The 22,863-nt window shown below is 58.7% G+C and overlaps 2 protein-coding genes across 27 annotated transcripts in view; one reads left to right on the top strand and one right to left on the bottom strand.

The window, feature by feature from the left end:
* Positions 1-1,699: 1,699 nt before the first annotated feature.
* ZNF467 (zinc finger protein 467) lies at positions 1,700-10,803 on the bottom strand. 26 transcript variants are annotated; one of them, XM_032483201.1, is made up of 6 exons: positions 10,785-10,802; positions 8,106-8,216; positions 7,720-7,790; positions 7,103-7,219; positions 6,184-6,294; positions 1,700-3,603 (listed from the first exon to the last, which is right to left on the bottom strand). In XM_032483201.1, the coding sequence occupies exons 3-6, from the start codon at positions 7,751-7,753 to the stop codon at positions 2,102-2,104; spliced, it is 1,764 nt and encodes a 587-aa protein (XP_032339092.1). In that variant the 5' UTR covers positions 7,754-7,790; positions 8,106-8,216; positions 10,785-10,802; the 3' UTR covers positions 1,700-2,101. The 26 variants fall into 26 exon arrangements, 25 of the variants coding, with proteins under 25 accessions (XP_032339092.1, XP_032339091.1, XP_032339096.1 ...); XM_032483200.1 differs by lacking the exon at positions 10,785-10,802 and adding an exon at positions 9,793-10,730; XM_032483205.1 differs by lacking the exon at positions 10,785-10,802 and adding an exon at positions 9,415-9,562.
* Positions 10,804-12,013: 1,210 nt separating this feature from the next.
* The window catches only part of SSPOP, a 53,054-nt gene continuing 42,204 nt past the window's right edge, over positions 12,014-22,863 (top strand). The window contains 21 exon segments of the mRNA XM_032483222.1: positions 12,014-13,065; positions 13,285-13,443; positions 13,836-13,918; positions 14,042-14,221; positions 14,480-14,724; positions 14,810-14,909; positions 15,582-15,740; positions 15,831-15,910; positions 16,366-16,518; positions 16,821-16,992; positions 17,227-17,467; positions 17,790-17,934; positions 18,737-18,854; positions 19,565-19,740; positions 19,820-19,873; positions 19,875-20,048; positions 20,245-20,410; positions 20,638-20,872; positions 21,661-21,850; positions 21,997-22,091; positions 22,309-22,565. Of these exon segments, the coding sequence (XP_032339113.1) occupies positions 13,016-13,065; positions 13,285-13,443; positions 13,836-13,918; positions 14,042-14,221; positions 14,480-14,724; positions 14,810-14,909; positions 15,582-15,740; positions 15,831-15,910; positions 16,366-16,518; positions 16,821-16,992; positions 17,227-17,467; positions 17,790-17,934; positions 18,737-18,854; positions 19,565-19,740; positions 19,820-19,873; positions 19,875-20,048; positions 20,245-20,410; positions 20,638-20,872; positions 21,661-21,850; positions 21,997-22,091; positions 22,309-22,565 (3,232 nt within the window). The 5' untranslated portion in view covers positions 12,014-13,015.

Raw genomic sequence — 22,863 nt, 5'->3', positions numbered from 1 at the left:
GAAGGACCTCCATGAGGACCTGCTTTCGCTACCTGAAAGGAATCTGAAGGAGACTTTTTGCTCTAGCACCCAGCATTTGTTTTGCCCTTATAGTGGCAGTGCACCCCCAAGCAGTGAGAGTGACACTGCAAAGCTCCTTCCTGGGAACCACACTCAGCATCTCAGCACCCAACCACCACAGCTTTGTACTCTGTGAGCGTCTGTCCTTCATCTCCATTTATTCTGTGCATCCATGAGCAAGCTGGGTCCTGAGGTGATTGCATCTTCATTTCCCGTCACTTTGGCTCATGAAAGGTTTCCTAGGAATGCTCTACTTTCAGATAGTGGGGAGAACCTGTATTTAAAGTACACCATGCTGGTTCCTTCACTGACCATTTCCCTTCCTCCTCAAAGTATAAAGACAACAACAACTTAGGAATGGAGCGTGTGTGAGCTCTGGGTGCCAGTTTATTGGTGTTGGTGCTCGAAGGAGCCAGGTGAGTTGCGGGGATGGTCTTGAAGCCCCAAGCAGGCAAGAGGTGCTGTCCTCTGTTCACTGCTGTGCTCTGACTCAGGAGGGCAGCCTGGTTCTTCATCTTTCTCCACCTCCCCCAACACAATGGTCATCACCAGAATGGCTGTGGGACTGGGTTCCATCTAAGATTTCCCAGGTCTTGCACATTTAGACCAGTTGCAATTAGAAGACTGGGATAGAAGGGAGATGGGAGCCCAGGAAAAGGACCAGGAGGAGGGACTACTCACTTGGTATTTTCCCCCATCCTTCAGGGCTCACTTTGGAGGTGTCCTCATCCCACGAACCTCCTTTGACTTTCCCTGGATTTTGGATGCCACTCCAAGAGCCCCCTGTGCTCACCGTACCCTGCACTCCTCACGTTTCCTCCAAGCTCTGTGACAGTCCTGTCTGTCTTGCTTACAATTGTTGCCCAGTGCCCACTGCAGTGCTTGGCAATAGTAGGCACCCAAATAAGTATTTGCTAGGGTTATTTTTGGTGATAGTGACATTAGAATTGGAAAGGCCCTCAGCCATCATCAACATCAACAATCATATTGTAATGAGAAAGCAGAGGCCCAGGAACATGAGTGCTCTGCGCCAAGTCCTCCAAGAGGCCAAGGAAGGGTCAAATGTCAGACTTCTTACTTCAAGTCCAACATGTTCCCCATAATCTTATCCCTCCCTGTCCCTGCCAGCCTGCCTGCCTGCCTAGGCTGGGGAAGTACAGCTGCAGACATGTTTGGATCAAGCATCCATCATGCAGAGAGAACTTATCAGAAAGTGTGATGGGAGAACAACCTTCATCTGCCACTAACGTCCTTCCTCAGGCTGCCAGGCAGAGTGGTAGATGGGGCTGCTGTTCTGAGATCCCCTGGGGAGAGTACAAACAGAGACAGAGCATGAGAGCTCCAGAGCCCAGGGTGGCATGATGTCTCCATGGAAATGGCCAGGGGCACGCTCTCCCCTCTCTGCATCTCCTATAGTTCTAGCCTTCCACACCCGGCATGAGAAATGTATACTAATGTTTCCTCCTCATCAAGGCTGAGCTAGAAGCAGGGAGCAGAGTAGTGAGTTAGCAATTCGCTGTATTATATTTTGGTTTGGTAGAGCCCATTACCAGCTAAATTAAACTCATCCAGGATAGAAGGGAAGGGGGGTATCTGTGTGTGGGTTAAGGTGGGGAAATGGATGAGAAAAGTCAGGGGGTTCCATCCCTCAACTCCTTTAATAGCCCCAAGGCCTTCAGTTTTTAATTTTAATGAAACTTAAGTACACAGACTTTCCCTCCCCCTGTAGAGGTTCCTGACTTAGTCAGTCCTTGGCCGGGGTGGTCCAGGAAATGTCTGTCTTCTGATGGGGTCTCTTGGTGGTAGTTTTCCAAGGACTCAGGCTTGAACTGTTCCCACCAAGGGTTCACTTAGCATTTTTGTCACATAATGTCCAAGCTGGTTATCCTTTCCAGAATTCTCCGCAGTAAGATGGAGAGGGAAAGATAATGGCCAGCAGGAGTCCAGACCATCTGCTCCACCGCCCAGGAGATGTCGCCTATGGGATTGGGGAACCAGTAAGCTAAAGAAAGCAAAGGCAGGGTCCGGCGGAGAACGAGGCTCAGAAGAAGAGCGCGGGTGCTGCCACCTCGGTGGGAGTGGGCCAGGCTGGGGCCGAGAGGTCAGCATGAGAGGCCGGAAGGGCGGCTACGTCGTGGATGCGCTGGTGTCGCACCAGGTGGGTCTTGCGGCTGAAGCTCTTGCCGCAATGCGGGCAGGAGAAGGGGCGGGAGCCCGTGTGGATGGCCTGGTGGCGGACCAGGTTGGTTTTGGAGCTGAAGCTGCGGGCGCACACGGCGCAGGCGTGGGGGCGACTGCCGGTGTGCACCGCCTGGTGGCGGCCCAGGTGCGACTTGCGGCTGAAGCGGCGGCCGCACTGCGCACAGGCGAAAGGCCTGGCGCCACTGTGGGCCCGGGAGTGGGCCACCAAGTTGGGCCGCGAGCCGAAGCGGCGGCCACACTGCGCGCAGGCGAAGGGCCGATCGCCTGTGTGCACCTGCCGGTGCCGCGCCAGGTGCTGCCCGTGGGCGAAGCCGCGCCCGCAGTCCGGGCAGAAGAAGGACCGCTCGCCTGCGGGAGCGCCCTGGGGCGCCGCTGTGCTTCGGGCCGCGCATGCCAAGGGCTCGGCGGCGGCGGGGTCCACGGTGGCGCCCAGCGCGCACTCATCGCACCCGAAAGGGCTCCCCTCGCTGCGGTGCAGACGCTGGTGCGTGGCGAGGTTCTTCTTCCAGCCGAAGCTCTGGCCGCAGTCAGAGCAGGCGAAAGGCTTGGGCCCGGGAGGGGACGGGGTAGGGGACGGGGCAGGGGAAGCGGGAGAGGCGGGCGGGTCGGGAGAGGCCGGGGCGCGTCCAGCCGCCTCGTGCACCCTCTGGTGCCGCACCAAGTGCTGCTTGTGCGTGAAGCTGCGTGCGCACTGCGCGCACTGGTAGGGCCTCTCGCCCGTGTGGATGCGCTGGTGGCGAATCAAGTGCGTCTTTTTACGAAAGCGCTTCTCGCACTCGGGGCAGGGGAAGGGCCGCTCGCCGGTGTGTGTCTTCTGGTGCGAGCCCAGGTGGATCTTCTGGCTGAAGCGCTTGCCGCACTCTGCGCACGGGTAGGGCCGCTCGCCCGTGTGCGTGCGCAGGTGGCGGGTCAGGTGGGCCTTCTTGCTGAAGCGCTTGTCGCACTCGGAGCACGGGAAAGGCCGCTCGCCGCGGTGGCTGCGCTGGTGCAGCAGCATGTGCGCGCGCTGCGTGAAGCTACGGCCGCAGTCCGGGCAGGCGCACGGGCCCTCGCCGCGGTGCAGTCTCTGGTGCAGCCGCAAGGTCAGCTGGTCCCGGAACCGCCGCTCGCACTCCCCGCAGCCATAGGGCTTCTCCGAAGCCGGGATCCACCCAGTCAGAGCGAGCCCGCCCAGAGCCCCTGGGGCCCCCGGCTCCAGCTTATATGCGGCGGCCAGGGGCCCCAGTTCAGGCGAGGGAAAAGGGCTGGGGAGTAATGATAGATGCTTGGGCCATTCCACCTCCTCTCCTGCCTCCTGCTCCTCCTCCTCCACCTTCACCTTCCGAATCATCCACTCGTCCCCTGAAATGTCAAAACAAGATGAGTCTGTTAGGCCCCACGTTTATTTATGCAACATTTATTTGCCAATACGACCACCACTTCCTGGAGTCTAGCTTCTGCTTTTCCACTCTCCTGTAAAGTTTCTGGGAATGACCAGATTCACAGATCACTGCAAGTCCTCCTCCTTAGCTCTCTGCAGCTTTCTCCCGGGCTTGCCTGCCTGCTTAGCGCCATCCCTTTCTCTGTGGTAGGCACCCGCTTACTCTAGCTCAAGGTTCAATCCTCAGGTTTCACCCGGGGCTTCTATGCCTACATGGCAGCCCCAGATCTTACTGTCCAGCTTGCTCCTTCCTGGAACCACAGTCTCTCATCTCTAGTTGAGCAACTCCCCTTGGCGTCTTGCAAACAGGCTGCAGCTCATCAAGCTTATCACCAGACGCCTGACCTTCCAGATCTACCCTGCTGGCTTCAACATCAGGACTACAGACAGCCTCCTTCTCCCTGTGAGCTGGCCTTGGAACCTTGACGCTCACCTTTCCTGCCTCCCTTGCTCTCTCACTCCCCTCTAGTGGCCACAGAGAACCTTTGTATTCCTTCCTGTCGTCTCTCAAAGGCTCCCCCTGCTCCTCTTCCCTTCATTGGTGCTTCTACAGCCATCTGGGATGGATGGCACCAGCCCCTGGAGAAGCAGGGAGGACCCTCTGGGGGAGTACGTTTGAGATGAGTTCCCCCCAGAGCTTTGCCCATCTTGGGGACCTTGATGGCTCAGACCGGGAGTGTCCACTTGGGTTCTCTTTTAGCACCAAGCAGCAGTGTGACCATCATGGTTGAGTCATTTACTCTCTTTGAACTAAGTTTGTTAGGTGTAAGGGTTGGACTAGTTCATTGTTCCTAAATCTGATGCCATATCATAATCTTCTGGGGAACTTGCACAAAATGCACCTATGGGAGTGGGGCCCATGAGTCTGTTCTCTTTCTTTCAAACTCCGAAAGTGATTCTTGTTTGAGAACCTTTGAACCAGATGACTGGAGTTCCTGTCTGGCTCTAAAAGCCTGTAATAGCCTGAGCCTTGGTTACATTACACATGGACTATCACAGCTAAGATTTACTCCCAGTTACTTTTATTGATACATCAGCTCCAAACAACCATTTATCATACTGTGGTATCACTTTTTTTCATTATGCCACCCTCCTGAAGAACCATCAATAGCTCCCTCTTATTTATAGCACAAAGTAAGTATTAGCTACACCTGAGGCTCACGCCAACCTAGTCCAACTGTCTGAATACTCCCAGGCATAAACCCTTCACTTCACGCAAACTGGTCTCCTTTAACCCGTGTCACATGTCAACTTCCCTACTTCAAAGTCTCTTCTTAGTCTAGGATGTTTTCCCATCCTCCTCCCCACCCTCATCAGAGCTGAAGTCTACACCTCACTCAATATGGGGCACAAATCAACAAAATGACTGACAAATCCAATGCATGAGGATTTCATAAAAACACTTAACTGTTGACACTTTCACACTTCCTTGTGACGTAGCTTTATTGTTATTTGTTCTTTTAATTCTTTATTCTAGCTCCTATAGGTGTCACCTCAACTAGATTTTAGCTTTTGGAGGGCAGGCATCTTGTGTTCTCTTTCTTTACGTGTCAAATAAAAATGAGAACCGCCAGGGGGCAAGGCATAGGGAGGGTATATCTCAGTGGTAGTGCTCATGCTTAGCATGCACAAGGGCCTGTGTTCAATCCCCAGTCCCTCCATATAAACAAACAAACAAACAAACAAACCTAATTATCTCCCCCCACCAAATAAACAGAAAACTGAGGATTGCTGCCATGTATTGTCAACTGGAGATGAAGTACTGGATATACACTCTGACAAACTCTCACAAACCTTCACAAAAACCCCTGCAAAGAACTTACTCTTATCCCTGTTGAACAAACTGAGTGAACAAATGGAGGCTCCTGGAGGCGAGGTAGCCTATCCAAGATCACTCAGCTAAAAAACATGGAGCAAGGATTCAAACCAGGACTGGGTCACTCCAGAGCTCATCTCTTGTGCTCTACCTACCATAGCCTAGACGTACTGGGCGCTAAATAAACCTGGTTGTAGTGGAAGGAGTGATGGGCTGGGTTGTGGAGAGATAATCAACTGTTCAGTCTCTTGGGTGTGTGGGAGATGAGTCAAATACAACAGATTTGGAACATCTGGGTAGTACTGAGGTCAGTGGAGATTTGGAGGAGGGAGCATGTCTGGGGAGAGACAATGAAAAGGTTGATTAATGCCATATGTCTTCATGGGAATCATAGTTCAAGTCATCAACAGCTATGTCCTTCAACTGGGGGAGACAGATATCTAGAGGATGCTGAGGTGAGAGTATGTTTCTCTTTGGTGACCAGCCTCTCTGATTCCCATTGTCTGTGGATGTAGAATTCCCTATGGGTGCTGAAGCTCTACAGCAGAAGGGAGCCAGGGCCTCATTCATCTTGGGTTGGAAGGGCCTGGAGCGGCTGCCTCATCCCATAGCTGGCAGGCCCCTGCTCCCTCTGCCTGGCCCCTCTAGGAGGGTAGGAGATGGACAGAGAGATAGGAAGACTCACCTGGGCAGGAGCCCACGGGCTCAGGCTTCCAGGGTGTGCACACCCGGCCTCTGCAGGGAGCTTCGGCTTGCTCAGTGGGGACACCTTCCTCCGGGCTGGGGACCTCGTGCCCTGGCAGAGAATAGGCTACTTCAAGGATGCCACAGACATCAGAGATGGACAGAGGTCCACACTGGTGCTGGGAAACAGGGGCTTTTGAGATCCCAGTCCCAGCCCCACCGGCAGGATTTCATCCCCCATCATACCTGCAGGGGCTGATTTCCCAGTTGCCCCCAGGGCAGCAGCCTCAGGCTCCTTCAAGCAGGGCAGCTGCTAAGGCTGTGCGGGTTGCAAGAGCCACAACTGTGAGGAGTTTCTGGAATACGTGTGTGTAAGAGAGTGGAAGCAAGGAAAGGTCCCTGCCCAGAGGCTTATGTGAGGCTCCTTAAGAGGAGGGATGGGGACCTCCCAGCCACCAGATGGGCCCCAGTTCCAGGGCAAATCATTGGAGAAGATCCGGATGTCAGGAAGCCAGGTACACACCTTCTCCCCGTAAATGCTACGCCACCTCCCTCACCTCTTTCACGTCTTTCTTTCCCAATGAGGCCCACTCTTACCACCGTATTTAATCCTATGGCGAGCTCTACCCCTACCTACAGTGGTCTCAGGCCCGCTCACCAGGCTTTATCCCCTACGACGCACGTATCCTCTTCTAACATAGGTTATAAGTACACTTATTTTTACATCTGTTGTTTGTTGACTCTCTGCCTTCACTAGGATGAAACTCCTGGAAGGTCGGGATCTTTGTCTACTTGGTCAATGAAGTTTCCCAAATATCTAGAATAGCATGTGGTACTCAGCAGGTGCTCAAAAAATACTTGATGAACAAAGGAAGGAAGACTCCGTCCTGAGCCACTTTCCATGGTCCCCGCTTATTTACCTGAGCATGTGCCCAGCACTCTCTCTTCCTGGGGAGCCGACATCTGCTCCTGGGCATTATGGGACCCTTCCCCAGGCTCACTTTGGGGGGCCATCTCCGGCTGCCCCACAGAGAGTCCTGTTACAGGCAAAAGGATCAAAAGGATGGGTCCAAGTAAAGCATGCGGTACAGAGGAGGTGATCAAAGGTGGCTTTTCTTGTCCAGCCCACCCAATGGGTTTTCCCCATGTGCTCAGGAAGGAAGGGTCTCTAACTAGCACGGACAAGGGATGGACAGGCTCCCCAGCAGCCTGGCCCGATATCAACCTCAGCCCCTTTTTGTTGAGTCAAGGACAGACGATGGAAGAAAGAGAGAAAATAGATTTAAACATCCCTGCTGCTCTGTTGAGTACGCATGTGCACCTGCAGTACAGTCCAGCACAACCTCCAACGTGGGCCAGGCATTCTTTCTGATGAAACCAGAAAGGATGCTGCTCTAAAGTCTCCCGGGTTCTCTGGGGTCTCACGGTTGCAGTCTCCTGAGGATGCTCTGCTGTCTGAATCAGGGAAGCAGCAGGCCTAGTATGCCCCTGAATCCTCCTACTCCACCCCCAAGTTCCTTTAGTCCAGCTGGCTCACCCAGGGAGCTGAGGGCCTCGAAGGTCTCTCTCATGGCAACCCAGGCTCCTCCTGGGATCGGGCCACAGACCCTAAGGAGAAAATACATTCTTGTTCAGATTCTTCTCAGATAGCTTCCACCTGGGCCTTGGCTCTGTCCAACCTCTCCCCATCAGCTCTCCCCAGGAGCTCCAAAGGGGATGTCCTCCCATACAGGTAAAGGAAATGAGGGAAAGGGGATTTTAGAAAGCAGAGACCTTTAAAGGTGGCTCAAGGAGAAGGCCTTGAAGCCATTTCTGCAAGATAAGCTCAGGTCAGCTCAGGATATCAGCCGCCCACCCTCTCCTGGCAGGTCTCTCAGAGCCAGCCCCAGCCCATCCACTTTCCCCAACCCCCAGTGCTCTTGCCTGGGGGTGTCAGGAATCAGCTGATCCTCTGGGGAGAGGGTGGAGGGTAGGGGGCCAGGATGGGGAGCGGGGAACTTCGTCCCCTAGGTTCTCCAGCTGTCACTTCAGGAGCTGGTGAAATAGGAGCCAGCTTAGGGGCGGAGATATCACTACTGGGTAACTGGTGGGGAGGCCCTCAGAGGAGAGTCCTCACTGAAGGCAGGAAATAGCTCTGGCTTCCTCTCCCCAAAACCCTACCTCAAAGCCATCGCCTCTCCCCCACGGGGCTTTCCCAGGCTTGGATACCCCGCCCTCGAGCCCCCTTCCAGGCTCCTCCCCCAGCGGGTTCGCTGCCCCTCCCCTAGTAGACTCCCCTCCCCCCCCCCCCGCCTCTCTGGCAGCCTTCCCGCTCCCCCTCCCTTCTCCCGCTCCCTCTGCCTTCCGCCCTCTCTCCCCACAGAAGCTGGCTGGCTCCCCAGCTCCGCCCCCTGCCCCGCCCCTCAGGCTCCTCCCCCTGCCCACAGCCTGCAGGCCTACCCTCTCCGTCCCCTCCGGTCTGCCCTCCGCAGCCACCGCCCCCCGGACCCTCCGCTGGGGCAACCTTCGTGGCAGTGCTCCCCTCCTCCTCCCTAGTCTCTGGGCCGCCTATCCCTTCCCTCCTGGTTCTCCCCCGGCTCCTTCCCCCTCCACGGCTGCACACCCTCTCCCTTCCTTTCCCCCTCCTCTTTTCCTTCCTCTCCTACACCGCCCTCCTCCTCCCGGCTCTCCCCTCCCCCACCCTCTCCTCCCCCACTCTGGTTTCCCTTCCTTCTCCTTTCCTCTCTTCACCTCAATTCCCTCCTCCTCCCCTCTCCCCGGGCCTCCTCCCCCTCTCCCCACACCATTTTTCCTTCCCTCTCTCCCTCCCTCCTGCAGCTCTCCTTCCCCTCCGAGGCCCCGTCTCCCTTCCCCCTCTGCCTCCCCAGCAGGCTCTCGCTTCCCTTCCTTCCCGGTCCCCACTCCCCACAACTGCTCTTCCCCTCCCCCTTCCAGTCCTCTCCGCGAGCTCCCCCCAACCCCCCCGGCCCCGCAGGTCTCGGGGTCTGAGGCTTACCGCTCACTCCAGACCGTCTCACCGGCCCTGCCCCTCCCCACCTCTGCCTCCCAACACACCTCCGCGTCTCCTCCCCTCCCTCTCAGTGTCTCCTTCCCCATTTCTGCTCCCCGCTGACTTCTCACCCCTCCCAAGTTTTCCTGCCGGCCCACCTCCCCGCTTCGGTCTGTCCCCCGAGAGCCCCTCCGCCAGCACTTCACTCCACGTCCCGTCCCCTCCCGGCTCCGGGGCTCTCACCTGTCAGCGCCCTTCTCTCCGCCCCTCCCAAACGCCCGATCCCCGCGCCTCGGTTTCCTCCCCTTTCCCTCGGCCTCCTCCCACACTCCGTCTCACCTCTCCTAAGACGCCCCAGTCCCACCCCTCGGGAGCCTCCCACCGTTTCCCACCCGACTCCCACCCGGCCCCCTCTCTCCAGCCCCCTCCCATCCCTCCGGATCCCATCTCCCTGCTCTTCCCGAAGCCCTGACCCCCGCCCCCACCCCAAAAGCCAGGTCCTCCCTCAGCAGTCCCACCCCCTCCCTCCTCCAGCCCTAGGCCCTCCCCTGCCCTCTTCCCCCTCCAACCCCACCCCACCCCCTCCGTTGCTCTAGGCGCCGGCACCCCCGAGGCTGTCACCTGTGCGGCGCGGGCGGTGGCTGCAAGTGCGGGTGTGGCGGGGAAGCGGCGGAGCGCCGGCCCTGGGAATCTCTGCGGCCGGTACCCAGCGGACGGCCGGCCGGGTCTCCCCGCTGCTGCCCGGACCCGGGCGCCCGGGCCTCCCGCCCCAGCGGGCTCCGCTCTCGATGGCGCCCGCTGTCTGCAGCTCGGGTGCTGACTGCCCGAAGACTGACAGACTGACAGCCCCGAAACTTCGCGGGGAGGGGAAAGGAAAAGACGCGGAGGAAGCGGGAGCCGGGAAGCGGCACCCGGGAGGGGGAGGGGAGCAAGGAAGCGGGAGGAGAGCAGCGGGGCACCCGGTAGGGGAGGTCTGGGTCAGGGTGCCCTGGAGTGATGAGTGTGCCCAGCGGGGTTAGGCGGGCTGGTGACCGTCGGGAGGCACGACTGGACTGTAGTAGGTGATGGAAAGTGAGAGCTAAGGAACGGGGAGAGGGAAGAGGGGAAGAGAGGAGTGTGTGGGGGGGAAGGGGTGGGGGAGGGAGAGGAGGTAAGGAGGAAGGGCACTCGGGCTGCGAGGGAGGGTGCTGGCAGGAGCCGAGGGAGGAGCCAGGCGAAAGGTGGAGCGCGGGGCGTTGGGGGGCGGTGAGGACTTGGGGGGAAGGGGAGAGGGCGTGTTCAGGGGAGGGGAGCCAGTGTCTGCCCTGCTGTCTTTGAAACGCGAGTGCCCGCCAAGAGTGTGTCTGCGCCGCGCTCCCGCGGTGGCATGCGGATCAAGTCTCCCGACTGTCGGTCGGTGGGTTCGGTCTGAGAAATTGCGGCCCCGGCTCTCCATCCCGAACCCACCTGGATCCACCCAGACCCGCATCCGCCCCTGATTTGAGACCCGCCGCGGAAGCCAAGTCCCTTGGGGCCATAAGGAGAGCCCGAAGGAGACAAGGCTGGGCCCCAGTGCCTGCCAAGAACGTGTCCTTCGAAGGAGAAATTGGGATGGGGGGATTGAACCAGATCACCTGGAAGAAGGCAGGTCTGGAGAGGAGGCGTCGGGGACTGAGGCAGGAGTCGGGCCGAGTGAAGACTCCGAGGGCGGGTCGGGGAAGCCCGCAGCCGAGAGGGGAGAGTTCCCTGGGCGTGGTGGGGGCGGATCCTCCTACTGGGCTGGAAACCTCTGTTAGTCGGGTGTGGAGGGATGCCCTCAGCCCTCAGGTGTCCCTGCTCCGAGTTGTGATGTTTTTCTTCAGCTTTGCCACTTGGGCACCTCAATTCCTGAAGGCTCCCCATATCCTGTCCTCCTTCAGCTAAAATATGGGCGGGTTATTCCAGGTTCCCTGTCCCTAATTTCTTTCTCCAATCTCCCCTGGGTTCCAGCTTCCTCCCTCCTGTCCTCTTTAGAGGAAAGGACGGTTCTGACTTGTGTTTCTCTCCAATCCAAGTGCTGCTTTTTCAGCAGCGGCTGGAATCCAGAGCGGGGACATGTGGGAATGGCCTTTGGAGTGCAAGGCAAGCTCCCCTAGCTTCCACATACCATCACGAGGGGTCACGGGGACACAGAGAAGCGCGTCACACAGCAGGTGCCCATCAACATTTGCTGATGTTTAGGATGAGAGGCATGGGAACAGGTGGTCCTCGGAATCAGCTGCGAAGGGTGCTTCTACCTTCCAGATGGGCTGCTTCAGCCTCTCAGTGCTTGGCCTGCTCACTAGACTGCAGGGCAGCCCTCGGGGCAGAACGTGTCACTGTGTGCCCAGGTGGGGCGAAAGCACCTGTGTCTGGCCTTATAAGTTCTCCAGTGGGAGTGTAAGCATGTGAGGTGCTGTAGGGAGAGTGTCCAGGCGGGCATATGTGAGACTGGGAACAGCAGAGAGCCCATGGTGTAACCCTGGGCCTTTCCGAGGACCCCATCGGAGAGCTCCCTGAGGGACTCACTGCACCCTCACTTGGCTCAGGACCAATGGTGGGCCCAGAGAATGCCTGGCACAGCTCTGGTTCCTGGCGGCCTCCCCACCTCCCACACTTGGGGTGACCATGTGGGATGCTTGGAGGGACATCAGGTTTAGGGACTGGAGAGTTATGGGATCTGAGGCCCAGGCCACATTCCAGCCTGGGCGTCCTTGGAGCTGGTAACCAGGATGTAACCAGGATTCCCCTGGGGAGCCTACTGCTGCCCTCTTCCAACCGGATGCTCAGATTATCCCATCCGGCTGCCTTGCTCCCAGGTCTGGGGGAGCTAGCTCCAAGGCCCCTCTGTCTCCTGCCCCCAACACTTCCTCCCCCAGGCACTCCTCTCAGATGCTGGCTCTCACTCCCCTGCTTGGGCTTCCTGGTTCTGGGCCCCAAGGACCGTAGGAGACTCAGAAGGAGACCAAGGTGCACCCAGCCAGCCACACAATCACCCTCAGTGAGAAATGAGGCACACAGAGGGAAGGTTACATCATCCCTCTGTCCCTACACAGTCCAACCACCTGGGAACTCAGCTCCTTCTGCTCACTGACCCTCGTTTCTGGAGTGCCTGGTGGGAGAGGAGGCGGGAGGGGCAGGAAAGGGACAGGGGAGAGAATCATACAGTCAGGATTTTAGGGCTGGAAGTCTGCATCCATTATGTGGCCTTGTGACTCAACCATTTTGTGGGGTCATGGTCTCCCTTGCAAATCTAATAAAAGTTATGGAACTGTCCTCTGAAAAACACGCACACACACAATTTCAAAGTAGTTTCATGGAGCCCCTGTCCCACCTATGATTCCCTGGGAGGCCCCTGGGGTTTTTACTGGTAAGGAAGTTGAGGTCTAGAAAGAAAGTGTGACTTGCCCAGAGTCCACGTTAATTGGTGGTAGGGCCTGTTTGTGAAAATATCAGAGGCCCAGAGTGTCTTACTGTGGCTTGGGACACGTGCACCCCTTCCCATTTTATACACACACACACACACACACACACAAACTCGTGCGCACACACAGGAAGGGGGCTGTTTCCAGGGAGAACTGGCCTCTGAGGGGATTGTACAGGCAGGTCCAATCCAGTTCCAGGCAGCTGGTGCTCCAGGGCACGGGGCTGAGATAAAGCCCCCGCAGCCCCATGGGCCTCGCTCTCGCTCTCGCTGTCGCAGGCTGCCTCGGACACAGGGACACCAGGCTGCAGCGGATAGCACTGTGGGGTGGGGGAGGCCAGCACTGGCCTCTCTGCTCACCTGCCACAGCACTGACTCCCCCAAAACCTCACAGTCCCCTAAAGGTGACCTGGGGGCGTCACCATGCTGCTCCCTGTCCTCCTCTTTAGGATGGCATGGGCACTAACTAATGGGTAAGCAGCCCACCCTGGGGCCCCTCCCACTGAGCTCCTTCTCCTGCCCCAGGACCAGGACCACCCTCTGAGGCAGCCAGACTCCCCTATCCCCCTTCTCTCTTCCAATCTCAGCCTCCTCCTCAGTTAATTAACTCTTTGCTGGGAGTGGGGTCACAGGATAGGGCCTCTCAGATGGAGGGGACAGTGGCCTTAGCTGTTAGTCCCCATCTGTGGCAGGCGGTGGTGCGAACGGACAGAGACCATCCTGGGGGAGGAGGAAGTAACCCCCCGTCAGGAGGACCTGGTGCCCTGCACCAGTCTCTACCATTATCAGCGCCAGGGCTGGCAGCTGGACCTGACCTGGAGTGGCCGTGCGGGGCTCTGTCCCATCTACAAGTGAGTGAGGTCGGAGCCTTGACTGGCTACTGAGCAGGAGAGAGCAGCGGGGTGACCTCCTAAGAGTGAGGGAGGATTGAGTGGTGACCTGGAGAAGCGGGCATTTGGGAAGCAGGTCCTAGGTGAGCTCAAGAAGGGCAGAGGGTGGGGGTAGGGGTGATGGATGAGTGGGCACTTCGGTGGGCAGCACAGGGAAAGTCACAATGCTCTACACTTCAGTCTGCCACCCCAAGACCACTCTCGCTTTGCACATGGGGAAATTAAGACCAAGAAGGGAAAATTGCACGATAAAGCCACTCAGAGTAGGTGACCAGATTGAATGTTCCAGGCCATTCCCAGGGGTAGGGCTGAACACTAACATCTTCTCCTTTCCCCCTGCTCGGTGGACCCAGGCCCCCAGAAACCCAGCCTGCTGCCTGGAACCGGACGGTGAGGGCATGCTGCCCAGGCTGGGGGGGCCCCCACTGCAACCTGGGTAAGCACCTGGGATTAGCCCAGATCCAGGGTTTCCTGGAGGTGGCAGGCTGCCCGGGGAGGGAAGCTGCCGGGTCCAGGCTGACTGTCCGGGTTTGCCCCATTCTCTCTCTCCCCACCACAGCCCTTGCAGAAGCCAGCCCTGAGGGCCACTGCTTTGCTACATGGCTGTGTCAACCACAGGCAGGCTCAGCTAATGCTTCTGCTGGAAGCCTGAAGGAGTGCTGTGCTCAGCCTTGGGGACACAGCTGGCGGGATGGCCACTCCCAGGCATGCCACAGCTGCTCCAGCCAACAACTCCCAGGTGGGTCCACAGACCCAGCCTGAGGGACAGGTGCAGCTCCGGCCATCACCTGTTACCCGCACAGGCGCTCCCACTTAGAATTGTTGAGCTCTGGGCCTCTCTGTGGGGCCCATGCCCACTCCCCTCTCCTCTCAGGTGAGTCCCCTCCCACCCCCACCCCCCCACCAGACTGGCCGTGCACTCTCTGCTAGCCTGGCATCCTCACCCTCCGCCCTCCTTCCCACATTCAGAAGCTCATGGTTGGTGTATCTCCCCCAGGAAACACACCCTCTCCAGCCCTCCTGCAGCCCCTGGCAGGGGCCGTGGCCCAGCTCTTGAGCCAGCGCCAGCGTCTCTCGGCCACCTGCTCCACCTGGTCTGGCTTCCACTATCGCACCTTTGACGGACGCCACTACCACTTCCTGGGCCGCTGCACCTACCTGCTGGCTGGCGCAGCTGATTCCACCTGGGCTGTCTACCTAGAGCCCAGGGGGCATTGCCCCCCGCATGGGCACTGTCAGTTGGTGAGGAGGGAGATGGGGACAAACCCAGGGAGGGAGCTGGATGCAGGAGGAGGAGAGCCGCTGATCACTCTGTGTCTCCCCCAAGGCCCGGGTGGTGATGGGACCAGAGGAGGTGCTGATCCAGGGTGGAAATGTCTCTGTGAATGGGCAGCTGGTACCTGAGGGCAAGTCTTGGCTGCTCCCCGGTAAGGGAACTGTGGGCAGCAGGAGATGGTCCAGGGCCCCATTTGCTCCTCTGGGAAAGTCCGCCTGCCCCCAGGAAGGGAGCCAGAGGTCAGCAGAAGTTGGGCAGTTGAGTGGAAGCCTGCAGCCTCCCCTACCCCTACTGCTGTTGGGAGGCAGCATTTGGAAATGAGGGAGTCCACTGAGGCACCAGGAGGTCATGAACCTTATCCTCCACCCCTGTAACCCACCCCCACTAACCTCCTCACAGTGTGACTTGGGGCAAGTCCCTCTGGTCAAACTCTCTGAGCCTCAGTTTCCCCACCTGCCTGCCTCCTGGAGTGCTGGGAGGAAAGTCTTTTGTGCTACTAGACAGGACACTCATATCAGAATTTTGTCTTGCTTGGGGTCCTTGGAGTGAGGTAGGGGTCGGGTTTCATGGGCACATGCATGTGGACGCATGCGTGCGCGCGCGTGCGGTGCACTGTGTTTTATGGTTTATCCTCAAGAGAGCGTCCAAAGCATTCACGAACTTCTCAAAGAGGTTCTGTGATGGGAAACCAATCACTTTGAAGGGCATAAAGTGCAGAGCTCTCTAGAATAGTGAAAAATCCTTTCCTTCTTTCCCCAGGCAGTCTAAACTCTGGTGTGACACTGGGAAGGGAGGGGAGTGTGACTCTGTCTTCCTTGCCCAGGGCTGAGCCTGCAGTGGCAAGGGGACTGGCTGGTGCTGTCGGGGGGCCTGGGGGTCGTTGTGAGGCTGGACAGGTCCAGTTCTGTCTCTATTTCCGTGGACCATGAGCTCCAGGGACAGACTCAAGGCCTCTGTGGAGTCTACAACGACCGGCCTGAGGGTAAGTGGAGTGAGACTTGGTTGGTGCTGTAGGAGGGGAGACAGGGGACCCCCGACACAGCACTTCTTCCTTGCCCTTGCCCTTCCCCAGATGACTTCTTGGAGCCGGGGAGGGGACTGGCTGGGTTAGCTGCCACCTTTGGGAATTCCTGGAGGCTCCCAGACTCAGAGGTGAGACTACAGTGCTGGGTTCCCTCACTCCCTGCCTGCCCACCTTGCTTCTCTGACACCTCTAAGCCTCTGTTCTGTCTCTGTCATCAACTGATGGAGAGGGGGCAGGCTCAGGGTCCCAGAGGAGCACAGTGTGAGGTGCTGCCCACAGACCCTACTGCCTACATGAAGTAACCATCCAGGAGATGCACTCACGGACCTGGTCACTAACAAGCTTTGGTAAACTAGCTAGTTATCTAACTTCCTGCCTGTGGGTAGAGTTACTCTGGCTCCCCTCTCCCCCACCACACCCACCTGGGCTTGTCTCTTCGCTGCCTCCTGCAGTCCCAGGATGCCTGGGCTTGTGGCCCTGACAGCTGGGCCTTGAAGAAGGTATGAGGGCAATAGCCAATTTCCTGATGTCCTGGTTAACGTCCCTCATCCTGGCCCCTTGGCTTTACTCCAACTATTCCCAGCCTGGGTGTCCAGATGCAGTGGAGGCAGCCCAGGGCTGTGAGGACCCCCTGAGGAGCCCAGAGGCAGGCATGGAGCCTGGCCAGCTTCGGGCTGAAGCCCAGGATGTGTGCCACCAGCTGCTGGACGGTCCATTCAGGGAATGCCATGCCCAGGTATGGGTCGGAATGGAGGTGGCATCAGACACTGCAGGGATGGGAAGGGGGAGTGCTGGGGAGGTGTCAGTGGGGCACCTGGTCCTGCCACTAAATTGCTCAGGGCTATCGGTCAAGGCACCCCCTCTCTGTCCTCGATTTTATCTCTGGGAAATGAGATGGCTCCTGTATATGCTCTCTAAGGTCCCTTTCAGAGTTCATCCCTTTGATTATAAACCAGGGTGTTTCCGAAGCTAGGGAAAGGAGGCGCTGGTGAGTATTGGAGAAGGCTGGCTGGCTGAGGGGCTGTCCTGTCTCCGCAGGTCCCCCCAGCTGAGTACCACGAGGCCTGCCTCTTTGCCTACTGTGCTGGGGCCCCAGCGGGCAGTGGGCGAGAGGAGCGGCTGGAGGCCGTGTGCGCCACCTTGGCCAGCTACGCCCAGGACTGTGCGGCGCGGCGCGTCCGCGTTCGCTGGAGGAAGCCCGGCTTCTGCGGTAGGGCTCCTGCCTGTCCCTCTCTGCACAGCTTCTAGCCTCCCCTCCCCGTGGAACTGGGAACTGATGGAGGCCCTCGTGTGGCTCCTGTTTCCACAGGGGTCCGCCACCCGCTGAGAGCCCTCTCTAGCGGGGGAGGGGAGGGGTGCCCCGGCCTCCCGGCTCTTCAGGGGCCGCGGGGTCTGGCTAGAGGAGAAAGCTTCTCGGGCCTCACAGCCACCCCTGTGCCCGCAGAGCGCCTGTGCCCGGGCGGCCAGCTGTACTCGGACTGCGCCTCGGCCTGCCCGCCCAGCTGTTCGGCAGTGGGCGAGGGAGGCGAGGTGTACTGCGGGGAACAGTGCGTGAGCGGCTGTGAGTGCCCGCCGGGCCTCTTCTGGGACGGCGCCCTGTGTGTGCCGGCCGCGCGCTGCCCCTGCTACCACCGACGCCGGCGCTATGACCCCGGCGACACCGTGCGCCAGCTGTGCAACCCGTGGTGGGTCTGCTGGCCTTGCTGGCCCTTTCGCTGGGGTTGGGGGCCACCTGGTCCCCTCTGATCCCTCCTTTATGCTATGTCCTCAACCTGCCTCCCTTCTAGGGCCTCCCTCACGAGTGACCTGTGGCCTCTTGTGGCATAATTGACGGCCCCTCTTAAAAACCGACTCGGTGACCTCCATTAGCTGACCTCCAGCCCTAACGGGGAGAAGGGAGCCGGGGGAGGGAGGGACCAGAGTGTTGCGGGGTGGGAGGGCGTGTCCAGCTCGGTCCCCGCCATGGGGCCGATCCAGAGCGCGACCTCACACCCCTTGCACCCACAGCGTGTGCCAGAACGGCCGCTGGCTCTGCGCGCAGGCGCCGTGCCCCGCCGAGTGCGCGGTGGGCGGGGACGGGCATTACCTCACCTTCGATGGGCGGAGCTTCTCCTTCCGCGGAAGCCCAGGTTGCCGCTCCAGCCTGGTGCAGGTGTGCAGAAGACCAACTCCGGGAGCGGGGCGCGTCTTGCCAGAGCAGGGGCCCTCGTAAGGATGCTGTGGGGGCAGAGGTGACTGTGAGGAAACCACTAAATGAATAAACAAAACAGACACATTCGTCCAAGGAAAAGCTGAGAGAGAACGGATTCTGGAGGAAAGATGGCAGCCGCAGACCTCCAAGCCTCCCTTTGGGTTCTCGCTTCCTCCTTAGCTTCCTGTGAAAGTCCCAATGTCATCGCCACCCCAGCTCAGGGCACAAAACAAAACCCATCCTTTCTCACAGACGGGACAGCTGGGCTTGTCACACGCTACTTCCTGATAAACAATCCCAGGGGAAATAAGGATTCTGCTTCCTCCCCAGCTCTCCTTCCCCCAATAAAGTTAGGTGGCTTCCCAAGTTCAGGCCACCTTCTTACACACATAGACACAAACAGGCGCTCAGATACGACACACTCATACGTGTGCTGATAGATTTAGCGCGTGCGTGTGCACGCACACAAACACACACACAGGAACATACATACCCACAGGGAGGAGAGAGAGGAGACATGTTGCCCGAACATGCACACACACACCTCCACATGCACACATTCACACATGCCAGCGTTTGGCAAGGGTTAAGTTCCTTACCTCACAAAGTCTGGCTGGCTGGGAGGTGGTCAGCACACATGCTGGATGGGAGCCGCTTCCAGGTGTGTGCTGTAGGTGTTCAGTAGGACAGGAGAAGGGGCAGAACAGTCCCTGTTCTTGGGGGTCTGCCCCACCCCCACCACATTTCTCACACTCTGCCCCAGGACTTTGCGAAGAAGCAGCTGTTGATCATCCTGGAGCACGGGGACTGCGAGTCTGGGAGCTGCCTCCATGCCATCTCTGTCTCCCTGGGGGACACCCGCATCCAGCTCAGAGACTCAGGTAGCCTCAGCTCTCAGAGTACCTACCTACCAGGCCTTCTGCTCCTGGCAACGCTCAAAAGTGTGGCTCAGGCCCCAGTGGCCTCCTGTCACCCCTCCTCTCCTTGCAGACTTGGACTCTGTCCAGCATCTTCCATCCACACTGCCCTATTTCTGAGCCCAAAATCTCCTCCCAGACTCCCATAACCAAACTCACTGCCTCAACTTCCCCTGAACTCTCTCATCTCTGAAACAGACATACAGTCCTGTGGAAATTTTCCAAGACATCTTCTGCCCTGTCCGTGGTGGGTTGGGTTGGGGGGAGTACAGTTCATATTGTTCTGAGGGATCCGAAAGGCCTTATGGCATAACCAGGCCAGGCAGGTCCCTCCCAGCTCTGGATCACCGGGGCCCCGTCCCTCCATCTCTCTTCCCCTGCGTCTGCTCCTGGCTGTGTCTGCCCAGCTCCTCCAGCATACTGACCCCAAAGACAAAGGCAAAGTGGGTGCTAAAAGTCTGATGGGGGGTGCTCAAGTGGGATGAGTGACCTCCTGGGGGTCACTCCAGTTCCCTTGGCTCAGGGTGGGCAGCCAACGGTGACCCAGGCCCTCCCACCTCCCACCCCAGGTCCTTCCTCTTCTCACAGCTCCATCCTGCAATGTGCCCTCCCTCCCCCTCATCAGCCCAGCCCAGCCCTTTAGGGGTGGCCCCCTCACTGGCCCCCGATTCCAGGAGCAGTACTGGTTGACGGGCAGGATGTGGTTTTGCCCTGGAGTGGTGCCCAGGGCCTCAGCATCTCCCGGGCCTCTTCCACCTTCCTGCTGCTGCGCTGGCCTGGGGCCCGTGTCCTCTGGGGAGTGTTCGATCCTGCAGCCTACATCACCCTGGACCCCCGCTATGCCCACCAGGTGTGTGGGGGATTTGGGTGAGTTGCTGGGTGAGGCCACAGTGGTCCTGGATTTGACTGTTTCATGTCCTGTGGCCCAGGTGCAGGGTCTGTGCGGCACCTTCACCTGGAACCAGCAGGATGACTTTCTGACAGCCTGCTGGTGACGTGGAGACCAGTATTGCTGCCTTTGCTAGCAAGTTCCAGGTGGCAGGCAAGGGAAGGTGCCCCTTGGAGGACAGCACCCCACTCTCCCCCTGCAGCACCCACTCTCAGCGCCACATTTTTGCAGAGGCTACTTGTGCCATCCTGCACGGCCCAGACTTCCAGGTAGCTGGGTTGGGGGCGCTCCTCCTGTTTGCACCTGTAGGATGCAATACCTGTCCTGCCCTCCTCCTAGGCTGCTGGGAGGGCCCTTCTCCCTGCCATGGTGGGGCTGCTGAGCACCGGGATGTGGCAGTGGGGACCAGAGAAGATAGGGAACCCATGGGGGAGGAGCTGACCCATTTCCTCATCTCCCTCCAAGGAGTGCCACGGGCTGGTGGAGAGGGAGCCGTTCCACTTGCGCTGCCTAGCGGCTGTGTGTGGCTGTGCCCCCGGCAGGGACTGCCTGTGTCCCGTGCTCGCTGCCTATGCTCGGCACTGTGCCCAGGAGGGTGCCCTGCTTTCCTGGAGAAACCAGATGCTCTGCCGTGAGTCTGCTCAGCTGGCAAGCCCCACCCCCAGGCTCCTTCTCCCAGCACTTTCTAGGAGCAGTTTAGTGAGATCCCAGATCTTTACAGCAGAGGAGGGTCCCCAGAAGGACCTTGGCAGTTTGCTGGGTTTGCCTCCTTTCAGAGACATGAGGGGCATGGCGTCCAGAGGGGTTGGCAGAGCAGCAGTGGCTATGCCTCTGACCTGCATGCATCTCTGTGCCCAGCTGTCCTGTGTCCTGGTGGCCAGGAGTACCAGGAGTGTGCCCCAGCATGTGGTCAGAACTGCGGGGAGCCGGAACACTGTGCGGAGCTAGGTGGCTGTGTGGCCGGTTGTAACTGCCCCTTGGGACTGCTATGGGACCCTGAGGGCCAGTGTGTGCCCCCCAGCTTGTGCTCTTGCCAACATGGGGCCCAACGCTATGCCCCTGGCAGTGCCACCCTGAAAGACTGCAACCGCTGGTGAGAGCAGAAACCTCTAGGGGGAGGCAAAGAGCTTGGGGCTGGGGAGATGAAGCTTAGAGGAAAGGGATGGGGAACGTAGCCCCGTGGGTTCCAGGCAGACAGTATGTACGTGGGATTACAGATCACTGATAACTTCCCCTCTGTGGTGGAGCACATTAGGACCTATAAAGCACTTTTTATGTTATTACCTCATTTAATCTTACTGAATTCTTAAAATAACTTGGTTAAGTAGGAAGTGGAAGAATTGTTCCCACTTTGAAAATGAGGAAACTGAGGCTCGAATAAGCTAAACGGCTTGCAGAATCAAGCAGCTTGTTAATGGTGAAGGACTAGAACCTAGATCTCTGAATTCCAGTTGAGGGTGGTCCAGAGGCATTTCCAAGGGTTAGGAAGTAAAGGCAAGTGAAGACCTATGGAGGCTGCGCCAGGGTCCAGGGCTTGGTGTGGGTGAGACTTCAGTGAAATCGCGTGCTGGGTATGGGGTTATTCAATATCTCTGCCCCTCCCTAGAGCCCAGACAATGGCCTCATTGGAGCTGGGGCAGGAAAGGGTGGTAGTGTCTACCCCAGGTATGGCTGGGTGCTGGGAGCAGCTCCACTTCCTGTGCTTGTAACACCCGGGGTTGGGAGTGAGATGCTCAGGTCTCCAGCATCAGAGCTGGGTTTTCCCTCAATGTTGGGGGCTCTGCACCCTTGGGATACTGAGGCTTTCCCAGGTCAGATCAGGGGCTTGGAAGTGAGTCCCCGTTTGGACCTGGCCCTTACCTCCCTCCCAACCTCCGGCAGTGTCTGCCAGGAGAGGGGCCTCTGGAATTGCACTGCTCATGGCTGTGCCCCTCCACGGGCATTCTGCCCTGGTGAGCTTGTCTATGCCCCCGGTGCCTGCCTCCTCACCTGTGACAGCGCTGGTGCCAACCGCTCCTGCCCCCCAGGCAGCGTGGGAGAATGTGTCTGTCCCCCAGGCACCGTGCTGCTGGTAAGTCCAGGAGGGGGCTGCGTGGGGCACTGAGGGGCCTGCCCTAACCAGCACACTGCCCTGCTCCCGGCTGTCTGAAACTGTTGGGAGGGGGTGGGCATCAGGCAGTCCTCCAAGGAGCCTCTCTGTTCCCGGCCTCTGCCCAGGACAAGCACTGTGTGCCTCCTGAGCTGTGTCCCTGCCGTCACAGTGGGCAGTGGTACCCACCCAATGCCACAATCCAGGAGGACTGCAACACTTGGTATGCCCAGCTCTGTGACTTAGTGACCCCTGGCGTGGGCTGGGGTGATGGATGGGGGTGTGACATCCAGACTGGCCTGCACAATGGGAGCCCCCAGTATCCCTCCAAGCTGAGGGTCTATCTAGAATTGCTTGGAATCTGGATCAGCTGGCACCCCCAGATACAGCTCCAAGTCCCTGTCTTTGTGACTCTGTTTCCCTCTTCCCACTGCCCACAGCGTGTGCCAGGGCCAGCAGTGGCACTGCACGGGCCAGCGGTGTGATGGACGGTGCCAGGCATCAGGTGCCCCTCACTATGTGACATTTGATGGGCTGGCCCTCACCTTCCCTGGGGCCTGCGAGTATCTGCTGGTGCAGGAGGCCAGTGGTCGGTTCACAGTCTCGGCCCAGAACCTGCCCTGCGGGGCCAGTGGCCTCACCTGCACCAAGGCGCTGACCGTGCGACTGCAGGGCACCGTTGTGCACATGCTCAGAGGTGGCTGCGACACTGAAGGGTGACATTGCCAGGGCAGGGCACCGTAGGTGGCAACACAGCTCCACATGGGTAGCAGAGGTCCTGGGCCCCCTGTGTCTCCCCACTGCTAGCCGTCAGTGCAGCGGGGCTGGTGCCCCTTCTCCTTGATTGAGAAACATAATTCTGGAAGGCTCCATGAAATTAAGGCCCAGAGATGTCTAATGACTTGCCCCAGGTCAGAGAGCTAGAGAAGCAAAGGAAGGGATGGAGGGGAGGCCGGGGGACCTCATGCGAATCTTGGAGCCCCTTTACCCCAGGG

Source organism: Camelus ferus, chromosome 7 (assembly GCF_009834535.1).
Source record: "Camelus ferus isolate YT-003-E chromosome 7, BCGSAC_Cfer_1.0, whole genome shotgun sequence".
NCBI lineage: Eukaryota > Metazoa > Chordata > Mammalia > Artiodactyla > Camelidae > Camelus > Camelus ferus.
Note: the sequence above shows the minus strand (reverse complement) of the source record. Positions and strands in the feature narration are given on the sequence as shown.

Bases quoted from the DNA above. Each gene is read 5' to 3' on its own strand.
- ZNF467 (XM_032483206.1), bottom strand. From the start codon at position 7,753: ATGAGAGAGACCTTCGAGGCCCTCAGCTCCCTGG. The intron at 7,220-7,719 runs GTGAGCCAGCTG...TGCCTGTAACAG, and splicing joins CGAGGCCCTCAGCTCCCTGG to GACTCTCTGTGGGGCAGCCG. The intron at 6,295-7,102 runs GTAAATAAGCGG...ATTCTCTGCCAG, and splicing joins AGTGCTGGGCACATGCTCAG to GGCACGAGGTCCCCAGCCCG.